Source organism: Arvicola amphibius, chromosome 12 (genome assembly GCF_903992535.2).
Source record: "Arvicola amphibius chromosome 12, mArvAmp1.2, whole genome shotgun sequence".
NCBI lineage: Eukaryota > Metazoa > Chordata > Mammalia > Rodentia > Cricetidae > Arvicola > Arvicola amphibius.
Window position 1 is genome coordinate 16701284 of NC_052058.2, and position 13054 is coordinate 16714337.

Here is a 13054-nt window from a genome sequence, read left to right on the forward strand (position 1 = left end):
TACGTCTTTTTCTATGTATTTGTCACAGTTATAAAATGCTAACATAAGGATACAAATCAAGTGAGTAAGAGGCAATTATCTGTAGTCATTCTACCCACTACAAAAGAATGAGCAGAATCACTACTTAAAACTTTGCTGACTCCGCTGGGCAGTGGTGGCGCACATCTTTAATCCCAGCACTCAGGAGACAGAGGCAGGTGGATTTCTGGGAGTCTGAGGTCAGCCTGGTCTATAAGAGCTGGTTCCAGGACAGGAAGAATCAGGGAAAAAATACCAAGGTTGAATATAGTGGCAAAGAAAGTACACCAGGAAAGTGTTATCTGCAGAGAACTTTAGGATGAAATTGAATTTACCTCTGATAAAGCTGAAGAAAAATGATTGCAGTTTTTGTGCATCAAATGGTAGGCATTGCCTTTATATTCTTTCCCCAGTTCTTCTACAATCTTTTCTATATCATCTTCTAGAAAGTCCGTACTCCCTAAAACAACAGCTTCTCTTAAAGAACAAAAAAACAAAATAAAAAAAGCAGTTTCAATCAGGTTATTTATAAGCATTATTAAATACTTGTTTATTTACAGGTATATTACAATAAATAAATCAGGGCTAATATATTCAGACTAAGGTAAATGAGATACTTAGTAATTTCAATGATTTTAGTTTCCATTTTGCTTTATGAAACCTGTTTGTTATTAGAGAACCAGATTTAAGGTAAAAATAACCTTGCTAAATACTTATAGCAAAGAGCTGGACATATTTTCACTAAAGAAAAAATTCTTGGTATTAATCACCCTTGTGTTTGCATTGAGACAAGCCATGAAAACTTGGCTAAATTTTAAAATATATTATTCAAAACATCAAATAAAAACACTTCAATATATTTCCTGGAAATATAACAGATATTACTCAATAAAAGGTAAAATTTTAGATATAAGCTAGTTGTAAAAGACATCTACAAATTATTAGAAAATCATTTTATCAAGAACAAATGGAGACTGAGGGGCACCAGTGCTGAGTTAGGAGCCGTGCAAGTTACAGAGATCCTGAATAAAAAGCATAAACAGGTTATTTCACACATTATTTGATTTTCCATCCTTATATAACAACTTAATTCAATTTTAAAATTTTAACTTTTTAGATTTTTTTAATCTAAAAATTCTTTATGCCCACAAAACAAGCTCTGACACCCACAACAGTGTGATAGAAATTACTCTCCCTACTTACTTAAATTTAAATGTTTCTCCTAGTTCAGAAGCATTTCCTGGGGAAATTTCAAATATTCCAGAAAAAGGATAAGGATGGCCACCATAAGCAAATTCTGAAAAGATAAAAGTAAAAATTTTTAGTATGTAATAAAATGTAATCAAAATGCTGAATCAGCTTTAAAATACCACAAAGATAATGTTATCTGAATATTTTTCTAAAGTGCCCTTTGCAAGGTCCTGTTTGGGTATTACCAGTACAGAATACCTGTCTTTTTATTTTTTATTTTTGGTTTTTTGAGACATGGTTTCTCTGTAGCTGTAGAGACTATCCTGGAACTAGCTCTTGTAGACTAGGTTGGCCGTGAATTTACAGAGATCCGGTCTGTGCCTCCTGAGTGCTGGGATTAAAGGAGTCTGCCACCACTGCCTGGCGGTGAGAATACTTGTCTTTAAAAGCTCTGAAATGGTAGCAGTTGCCTGACTCTCTGTGACTGCTCTACTGTACTCCAGCAGTAGAGTGACCAGTTCTAAAGTGCTCAGTCTATGTGGGCCGTGACACCGTGAGGCCAGCAGCTCAGGGCTTGGCCACTTTTTCGGCTTGCATGTCACTGGAGAAACTGTCTAGTGAGAATGAGTCTTCACGGTTCCTGAGGAGAGCCGTCCTGCTTTGGTGTGCTTGGTCACCATCTGCATGCATCCACTCTTACACTTGATTAGGAGTGAAAACACCACTGCACCACACATAGGGTGTATGTCTGTAATCTCTGCACGCAGGAGGCAGATGGATCATGAGTTTTAGGCTAGACTGGGCTATTCCCAGTGAATTCCAGGCAGGTCTGAACTATATATAGAGACCCTGTCTGAGAAAAAAACATCAAAGCTGAAGCACAGTAAAATATCAACGTTAAATACACAACCATCTTCATATTCTTCACAGCAAGTCTTATAGTTAGGAGGGCACTATTTGTACGTTCTCCTAAGACATGTATTTCCAACTATATGCTCTCATCTACAACAAAAATGCAGATAGCTTCAGGACAGGAAAGAACCAGAACTTCTGGCTTCAATTCTGGCATCTCATAGTAAGTGGTAAAGTCTTTTTTTTTCTTTTTTTGGTAAAGTCTTAGTAGATATAAGCAATTCCAAATAAATGTTTAAGTAAGTTAGTCCTATCACTTAAGATTTACTAAATAACTAGGCATGGTGGTACATGCTTATAATCTCAGTGCTAGAGAGGTGGAGGAAGGATGATGGATCATTATAAGCTTGAGGACAGCTTGGTCTACACTGAGTTCTGGATCAGCCATGCTATATAGCAAGCCTGACTCAAAATACTTAAAATAAATGAACATATTTGTTAAATACAGTCGTAAGTTTTGAGACAAAGCACAGCAAAGAACGAGGTAGATGAGGTTTAGTTTTTCTCATTTAATGTGTGTGTATCCAGGTGTATATGCTACCAAGTAGTGCTGGTTCCCACAGAGGTCAGAAGAAGACAATGGATCCTGGAGCTAGAAAGCATATTTAAACTATGTGCACACATACCTCTGCCATACACTTCAATTCCAGAATGAAAAACTCCAATTCCAATAGATGATGTGTATTCATTCATCCAGTACTAAGGAGAGAGAAAAACAAAACAAAACATCTTTTGAATATCCATTCATTTATAGTCCAACTCTACAGGACAGGTAGAGTAGAAACTCAATTCTTGTTATTTTGCCTTACAATGATGAAACTCTACTTAGAGTAGCCTAGTCGGCTCTCACACATCTAATCTGGAAGGCATTCCTGTGTCTAGACAAATATTCAACTTAAGTCCAGCACACTACTTAAGGTTCGGCACATAAAAAATAAAACTTAAATGAGTGAAATCTAAATTTGGATCTGGCTGGTAACAAAAATTGACATAAAAGTGCCATTAGTAATTAAAATAGCACACACATAGCGGGTCATTAACAAGGGCTATTGGAAAGCCAACCTCAACGCCCTCTCAGGGTTCAGATTAGAATCTACAAGAAGTGAAAAGGACTCTTTTTCCTCTGGCTATCTGAAGGTGAATGAACAAACTCTTCCATTCTTCATGCCAGTTTATTGTTCTGTCATGCTGCAACGTTTCCAGTTTATACACACACACAAACAAAGGCAATTCTCTGGTAATCACGAATGACAGAATCAGAATTTCTCAAAGTCATAAAGCAGATAAGAGCTGTTCCAAGTGACAGCTGCTTTATGGCCCCAGGGAGGTGTGGCTAGAGAGATGCCTGGGTAGCAGTAAGAGGCAAAAAAGGTGATTTAGGAGACTTTAAATTCTAGGAAGGGAGAAGAGAAGGGGAGTTCACATGTAACTACATTTCTATATTAAAATCCTGTATTAGCAAGTCGAGGTAAGAGTAGGTGTAGGGAGTTTAATAGCTTTTTTAGGATTAGAGCTGGGGGTCAACTGAGGTTAGCACTTTCCCAAGTTGGCTGTGGGAGAATTTGGAACATCCAATCTCCTTATCAGGAAAGACTAAGAATCAAACAAGCCTGGACACGCCATACTCTTTATCTTTGAAGGTCCCAAATGCGATCTATTTGAAAGACTTGGCTTTTTTTTTTTGGACAGGGTTTCTCTGTAGCTTTGGAGCCTGTCCTGGAACTAGCTCTTGTAGTCCAGGCTGGCCTCGAAACTCACAGAGATCTGCCTGCCTCTGTCTCCCGAGTGCTGGGATTAAAGGCGTGCACCACCACCGCCCGGCTGGCGTAAAGTTTTATCTCAGGGAATGAAGCAGATATTTGACTGTGGGAACCAAGGTTTTTGACTGTGTGACCAAATTTTCCCATTGGGGTCCCACATATTGGGGGAAAGTCACCCAATAAGCAAAAGAACAAGGCAGGTTTTTAAGTTTTCATAGTCCTTGTAGGACAAATAGATCCAATTATGAAGCATGTCCCAGTATATATTCTATATATCAAGGATGTATAGCTAAATTAAGTCTTTTTCCACAGACATATGTACCCATTAGACTGAGATGCAACATAAAATTACATCACATCACACGAGATTACACATTACAGTGCAGACACTGGGGTGACACCAAGTGCCTCAGCAAAAGTGAGCAACAGTTTCAGTCAATGGTCTTGCAGACTCATCTGGACAGGATTAACCTCCATCAGATAACCATTCCTCTGGTGGGTTGATATCTAAATACTAGTTGTCACCTTTTATAACTCTTATGACCTCTGACAGGTCATGGTGGCACATGCCTTTATCCCTAGCAGTTGGGAGGCAGAGGCAGATGGGTCTCTATGAGTTCAAAGCCAGTATGGTCATTAGAGTGAGTTCCAGGTTAGCAAAAGCTACACACTGAGAAACTGTCATTACCCCCCCCCCAAAAAAAAACCCAAACCGAAACAACAAAAAAACCCAAACATAAAGCACCACATATAGACATGCATATTTAGTTCCTATCTATTTTTCTTCTAGGCTAAACTTTTTCTTTCATACTCTAGTGAGTTCTCTGCAAGTGGGGATACTTTATTCCTCATTAACATTTATGGCTTGTTTACTACCCCAATTCAGCCTAAAGTCTGAAACTAGGAATAAGTAGTATGTAGGAACATTGAGGGTAAGAACAACCCTCCTACAGGTGCCACGAAGACAAACTTCCTAGAGGAGGTAGTTAGTATATGAAATGGGTCTACAGGCACAAATAAGATTTTCTCAGATACCAAGTTTGGACTGAGCAGAGAAGAGAAAATGGAAAGTGTAAGGCCGTGGAAGGGGAAAGGAGATGTCTGTCAGTAGTGTGGTATGAAACTACGGGGAAGACTGTGAAAGGGTTTAAAAGGGTAGGCTAGAGAAGCTTACACTTAGAAAGAGGTAAATGAGTTAAGAATGCATTAAACAAATACCTAGGCAGTAATTCCAAGCCTTATAAACCTATTGGACTTCTCCTGGGTTAGATGACTGATAATTTGTCTTTAATTTTTAACTACTATTTTATGTCTGTGGGGCATGTAGTATTGTGGAGTATTATTTTAACTATGTAAAGATGTGTTACATTGTTTATGATGCATATATGACTTTAACTGTGTAAAGGTGTGTTACATTTGTTTATGCTGCAAATATTCACTATAGCTGAGGAGGTCGCAGAGTTGTAGAATCCCAGATCATGTACCAGGCCGTGCTGGGTTCCCAAAAACGAAAAATTAATCACGACAATACAGGATATATCAAGACTATCCTGAGACACATGTTTATATATACAAATAGTTGCTGTTTGACAAAGGTAGTATTTAGAAACCAATTATTAACAGTGGATAAATTATTAAACTAAGTATAGTGGTGAATGCCAGTAATACCAGCATTTGGGAGGTTGAGGCAGACGGTGGTGAATATAAAACCAGAATTATAGCACAGCAAAACCCTCTCAAGAAAGCAAAAAGGAGGGAAAGAATGTGCCCAGCTAGGGATGGGTAGGAGACAGAGGTGAGGGCAGCGAGGAAGGTAATGAGTGAGAAGCAAGAACATATGAAGATACCAGATGAAACTCATTATTTTACATGCTAATCTAACAACAACAACATTGCCAAAAAGCAAAGAACACCCCCAACCATCCCCCTTCTTTTTCAAGATAGATTTTCTATGTGTAGCCCTGGCTGGCTTCAAACTCAAGAGATCCACAAAACATTTACCCAAATATATCTATCCTTACAGTCCAAGTAAACAAAAGCTCAGGACAGCCAGGTATACTAATAAACAAAAGTTCCATAAAAAAAAAGAATCCCCAAAGATGTGTAAGCAACCACAGAAACAATTTGTAGTCAACCAAGATGAATAATCTCACTAAACAGGAAAATACTCATTATAATTTATCCTTTTTTTTTTTTCCTAAATCTGTCAATACTTTGTTAGGAAAAGGATGAGGAAGATTGCACATTTATAAATCAATCTAGGTGGTTAACTATTCTATTCATAGAAATCTACTCTACAGAAATACCTATACATATACAAAAGAATGTTATAAAATCTTATTATTGTCCATAATGCCCCCCAAAACTTGATATAACAAGTATCAGGAGAGGAATGGTGTGTTTAATTTTTTGTCAACTTGATATAAGCTAGACTGGAGTCGTCTGGGAAGAGGGACTCTCAACTGAGAAAATGCTTCCATAAAACTAGTCTGCAGGGCAATTTTTTGACTAATGACTGATGTGGGAGAGTCCAACTCATTACGGATGATGTCACACCTGGGCTGGTAGTTCTGTGCTGTGTAAGAAAATGGGCAGAGAAAGCTATGGGAAGCAAGCCAGCAAGTGGCATCCTCAGTAGTCTCTACTTCAGTTTCTGCCTCTAGGTTCCTTCCTTGAATTCCTGCTCTGACATCCTCAATGATGGACAGTGATGGAAGAGTAAAAAAAAAAAAAAAAAACCCTTTCCTCATGGTTGTTTTAGCCAAACAATAGGAATCTAATTAAGACAAATGGTTAAAGAAACTAGAAAAAAATCTGTATTATGAATTATACAATTACTAAAAAGGAAAGAGGTAATGCTTTATAGAGTATATATAGTTATAGATTGGCTGCTGCTCATTTGTATGGCTGTCTGAGAGCTTTGTCCCAATACTCTGAATTAAAATTTAAAAACTAATATAAAGTAAAAAAAAGCAAGTTATAATATTTGTAGCTCGACTAACAAGCTCTACCAAAAGAAAGGGCCATGGACTGAGGATGTAGCTCAGTTGGTAGAGTCTGGCATGTGCACAAGCCCCGGGTTTAATCCCAAGCATCACTGGGCATGGTGGCACATGCATAAAGTCCCAGCGGAGGCACAAGAACCATAAATTCATGGTCATCTTTGGTTACATAGTAAATTTGAGGCTATCCAGGGCTTTGTGAGACCCTGTCTCGAAAATAAATAAGATCTGAAATATATCCAATTGTTAGCAGTTCAGTGATGGACACAGACAAGGCTAGGGTAGAAATGATATTTAGAGGGATCTCTTTTCACTTTTAATTATATCAGGGCCTTTTATATAGGTGTTATATGCATTACTTTAACAATTGGAAAAAGGGCCAGGCATAGTGGTGCATGCCTTTAATCCCAGAACTTTAGAGGCAGAAGCAGGTGGGTCTCTGAGTTCAAGGCCAGCCTAGTCTACAAAGTGTATTCCAGGACAGCCAGGGCTGTTATTGCTATACAGGGAAACCCTGTTTTGGAAAGGGGGAAATTTTTTGAAAAAGGTTCTGAACTTTAGAATCTAAATTAAGTATTTTAGAGTAGAATATTACAAATGCTCAATTTCTGATAATTTAATAATATTCTGAATAATCCTACCTTCCAATTTAGCCACAGTCACAGGCTCATTTGAATGGTTGGAGTTTTGGCCTACTACAATTGTTGTCCAACATGCTGAAAATTCAAAATTTTCAAGTCTAGTTTCTACTAATTGTACATTGCTTTTGCACCACTGACCACTGTGAACTCAAAAACTCACTGATGAAGCAGCTTTATTGGGGCACTGTCTGATGGAAACACATAAAAATGATACAGAAATTGACCACAGATGGCTTCTATTTCTCAACTGTAGGAAAATCTGAACATCAGAAACTTTTTTTTTTTTAATTGAGACAGGGTTTTACTATGCCAAGCTAGCTGTTCTGGAACTTACTCAGTAGACCAGGCTGGCCTTGAACTCAGAGATCTGCCTCCAGAGGGCTGGGATTAAAGGCAAGCACCGTCACCTCTGGGCTTGACCATCAGAAACTCTTAATGGTGAACCACGGAGTTGTGGTGGTTTAAATAAGAATGGCCCTCAACTGATCGTGTAATTGAATGGTTGGTTAATCAAGGAGTGGTACTACTTGAAAAAGATTAGGAGGTGTGACCCTGTTGGAGTTGGTGTGGCTTTGTTGGAGGAAGTGTCATTGGGGAGGGTTTTGAGGTTTAAAAGACCAAGTCAGGCCCAGTGTCTTTCTTTTGCCTGCTGATCTGTTTGTATCACTCAAAAAGATTTTAAGCAAGTACTAAATGGAATATTTCTATCTAATGTTCACTTTTAATTATAACTTTTCTTTTAGGTAGACAGTAAATAGTCTTCCAAAAGTGCTTTGAAACACACTTAGAATGGGGAATCTAAGCGTTTTATTAAAAAAGAGAAACAATTTTATGAAAAGATTACACTTAAATGATGACTCCTGACAAGACAGTAAGGCAGGAAGGCACTTGGCAGAATGAGGTCCCTGAACTCTCTCTTTTCACAAATGAAAATAATTTCTTCCATACTTAAGAATTCAAAGCTTAGAACTAATATATACTTGTGGATTCATTACTTCGGTCTAAAATTCAAGTCTTTATATACTAAAAGTAAATGGCTATGCTTTGACACATTTTTTTTCCATAAAATGAGAGAATCTTAAAAAGAATCATGTATCACTTCAAAATCTGACCAGAACTTTGGCATTCACAATAATGAATGCGGCCTATATAAAGCACCTGAAGAACTGCTGAGGCAGCACAGTGATAAACAATACCAGTAGCTTTCTTTGCAAGTGGTAGCTTCTTTCAAATGGAAAATTAGACATTCCGATTGCTTTTGCTCAAGGTTCTAGAAAGTCACAAGTTGCTAGGAATAGATTTTTTTAAAGCAAAAATATTCCTTTGTACAGAATTAAATAACAAGTACAATTCTCATTCCTAACATCTTTTTCTTTGAAGGCTTTTAATACTATGTAAGGCACAATAACTAATATTGTTGCTTAAACACTGCTTGCAGTAACCACATAACACATTCCACGACTCATATGGACAGCCATAACAGGCAAATCTATACAGACAGAAAGCAGGTTACACACTGTTTATGACTATGGGACTGGCGGTGTGAGGAGTCACTGCTGACAGGTATGTGTTTTCTGCTTATAATAATTGAAACTTTGTAATGTTCTCAATATAGTAAAGGCTCCACTAATTTCTATCAAATGGCACAAGAATACATTTACAAGCACATTTTTGAGACAAGGGTCTTACTACGTTACCCAGGCTAATTGGAACTTAAAATCTTCCTCACTTAGCCTACTGAGTAGGGAGGTTACAGATGTATTTTAATACTATACTTGGCTGAGTATGGTTTGTTTTGTTCTGGGTTTTGGTTTTACGAGACAGGGTTCCTCTGTATATAGCTTTGGAGTCCCTCCTGGCACTTGTTTGCTCTGTAGACCAGGGTGGCCTTCGAACTCAGAGATCCACCTGCCTTTGCCTCCCGAGTGCAGGGACTCAAGGCGTGCACCACCACTGCCCAGCGCGTATATTGTTTCATAGATATAAATTATAGTTATCTGTTTTGACTAAACAAAACTATTTTATATATGCCGTGAATCACTCAGCAGCAATTTTTCCAAGTATAAAACAGGTTTTATTCTTTTAATTGGCAATGCCAATTTCTTCCTTGTTAGCAAACTGAGAACAAAGAAATTAACAAGGAAGTAAGTTTCTGTTCCTTATTCTGAGATGATATACAGTAAAACTTTGAGAGGAACATCTCATCATGTAGAACTCACATGCCACAATGATTCTTAGTCAGTGACAGTCCTCATATATGATGATACCATAAGATTATAACAGCTGAAAAGTTCCTATTGCTTAATGACACATAATTAAGGTAATGGTGCAGCACATTATTTATGTTTGTGGTGATGCTGGTATGTATAAACAAACTTAGAAGTATATGTAAGATATAACATTTTATATAAGTATAGTACATATAATTATAGTACAAAGGACTTGATAATAATAAATGTTGCTGGTTTTTGCTGTTATTTTACAATGTACTTCTCATACTTATTAAAGAAAAGGGAGGAAAAGCTCCCTGTAAAGCCAGATGCTGTGTTATGAGGGCAGGAGTTTTTTTAGCACCTCATGTTTACCTCACCTTTTACTGTATCCATAGGTCACATGTACTGTGCACTGGGATTCAACCACAGCACCAGGCCATGGTGAGGTGACTGGACTATACCGTGTAGGTTTGTATAACTACATTCTATGAAGTATGTACAAAAAAATTAACTGATAACACAAATAGGTAATTGATTTATGTCCTACCTTAATTGATGCTTTTCTTTATATAGATTATGGATATGACTCTCAAAGAAAACAAACAAAAAATGCAAAACACAGATACCCTAAAAATTTTTCTGGCAACACTAAAGTGTAGTGATATTTTGTTTGTGATCTAACACATAAAGCTTGCCTTAAGATCAGAGTGCAGAGCTAAGACACTAGTTAGCCACAGAAGCCAGGTAGTGTGGCAAACAGCTTAAATCACAGCACTCAGGAGACAAAAGCAGACAGATCTCTTGTCAGTTCAAGGCCACCCTGGGCCACACAAGAGTGAATCTGTCTAAAGAAAAACTCACACAAAGGTGATCCTAGCACTTGGCATTCCACGTCTTTAATCCCAGCACTAGGGAGGTGGAGACAGGAGTGATATGGTTGGGAGGAGAGAAGAATATAAGAGAGGAGGAGACAGGATTCAGATGCAGTCTGAGGATAGAGACAGAATTGCCCCTTGGTCTGAGCATTGGTAGAGGTAAGAACTCTCTAGTGACTGGTTGCTCTGCTTCTCTGATCTTTCAGCATTAACCCCTATATCTGACTCTGGGATAAAATTAATACCAATTAGAATTCATGTTACACTAAAGGAAACACAGTTAGTTCCTGAACTTTCTATTCCTAACCAAACTTCAAATAGATTACTTCTAAATCACAGTGTGCATATCTAACTGTAAGCTGCCTTCTATGTTTGTGTGCTTTTGGTTACAAGGAAAACAGGATGTAAAAAAGTAGCACTTTTTTACTTCAACAGCAGCAGGAAAGAACTCAGTATGTAGTCTGGCCACCACTTCTTCATACACAACAGCAGCACATTTCTGAAGAAACTTAGTTTTCTTCACAAAATGAGTCAGAGTAAACAGATGCTTTTTCTTTGTGTGAGCATTTCCCTGAATACATTCATCACAGAAGGGCAAGCCCTTCCTTGGAGGTTTGGTCAAAGCGTGATGAACTCCAAATGTTCTGCCCCTGTTCAGGCTTCCTAGATCTATTATTAGAGAACAAGCCTAGAGAGCTCACTTTTACATACGTGGCAGGCTGCCTGGGAAGACAGGAATTTAATTCAAGGTCAGCATGCTTTATCAAGTCCTGCCTCTGCTGTGCAGACAGCATGGATAAGGCCCTGTTTTGAAATTTCCTGAAATAACTGTAAACAAGCTAGGAGAACTGAGCCTTTTACTGAATGATCAGTTATGAAATTCTCCTACAGTGATTTATCATCACTAACTATTCAAGCTGAAGTAACTAACATCCTTTCACAGGTAAGATTTGTAAAATTAGCAGTAGTGATTTCCAATGCTTCCCTAACGTGGTGTTTATTCCTTGCTGTCACTATTTTTAGTTGTTTTTTATGGAGTCACAGTTTTGTTAAGGACTCCAGGCAAGCCTCGGATTCCTTGGATGCACTAGGTAGCCTAGGGAGCCTCAGGAGTGATAGCATTACAAATATGTACCACCAGGCCCAGTTCTTTTAATTACTACTACTACTACTACTACTACTACTACTATTATTTTAGACAGGGTCTATGTGTGTCTCTGGCTGTCCTGGAACTAACTCTAGACCAGGCTGGCCTCAAACTCAGAGATCCACCTGCCTCTGCCTCTCAACGGATGGGAATAAAGGTGTATGTCACCAATGCTCAGCTACTTTTATTACTCCTATTATTTTATATATGCATGTGTCTCTGTGTGCAGTGTTTTTTGTTTTTTCTTTTATGGCACGTGTGTGGGTGCATGGTATATGAAGAGACCAGAGGCTGTGTATTAAGTAAGATAGGAACTGAATTGAATGTGGAACTCACAAATGTGCCGAGGCTGGCAAAGCACCAGGGACCTGCCTGTCTCTGAGCCCTAACTACAGATGCATGCCTGGTTTTTTTACATGGGTGCTGTGTAGTGAGGAGCTGCAGGCCGGCTGCCTTCCGCCACCCAGCTCCTGGCCATCTGCTAGCTTTTGCCCCAAAATAACAACACACAGATTGTATTCTTTTAAACACTGCCTGGTCCATTATTTTCAGCCTCTTACTCACATCTTGATTAACCCATATCTAATAATCTGTGTAGCACCATGAAGTGGTGCCTTACCGTTTAGTTTCTAGCATACGTCCATCTTGGGCTGGAGCTTCATCGCATCTGGTTGCAGAGGCAGGGCAATTGTCTGAGCCATCTACCTCACTTCCTTCTTCCTGTTCTGTCTACTCCACCCACCTATTTTCTAACCTATTAGGCCAAGCAGTTTTCTTTATTAATTAACCAATGAAATCAACAGATTGATAGAAGACCCACCTCCATCATTTCCCCTTTTTCTGTTTAAACAAAAAAGAAAGGCTTTCACTCTAACATAGTAAAATTACATATAACAGAACAGTTATCAAGCAAGAATTATAGTTACAATATTTATATCTATATCTATCTCTCTATATATATCTACTTTATCTTTTATCATAACTAAGGAAAATTATAACTATCTATTTATTCTTCTTCAGCTCCATCAAAGACTCCAGAAGGACACAATATTACCTAAGTAAATAAGAAATATGCAATTTCCAAACTCTTGAAATGATAGAGACATCTCGCTGCCTGGACAGTCACCCAAAGTTCTTTTGTATTGTGGGAGCATCTATCTTCGGCCTATAGGCACACAGTATCCAGCAGACTTTCCCATGAAGCAGGAAATTTCAAAGATAGTTCAGTCACTATCTGTTGTGTCCTGCAGAATGTCTCGCAGACTCTTTCATGAATCAGGAACCCAGAGAGATCA

The 13054-nt window shown here is 38.3% G+C and overlaps 1 protein-coding gene across 2 annotated transcripts in view; it reads right to left on the reverse strand.

The window, feature by feature from the left end:
- Window positions 1-13054, reverse strand: part of Desi2 (desumoylating isopeptidase 2) — a 42611-nt gene that overhangs the window by 9326 nt on the left and 20231 nt on the right. For both annotated transcript variants that reach the window (XM_038349753.1, XM_038349754.1), the window contains exons 2-4: window positions 2748-2820; window positions 1222-1315; window positions 354-495 (exon numbers count right to left, since the gene is read on the reverse strand). In XM_038349753.1, the coding sequence (XP_038205681.1) occupies window positions 354-495; window positions 1222-1315; window positions 2748-2820 (309 nt within the window). The remainder of the gene's footprint in view (window positions 1-353; window positions 496-1221; window positions 1316-2747; window positions 2821-13054) is intronic.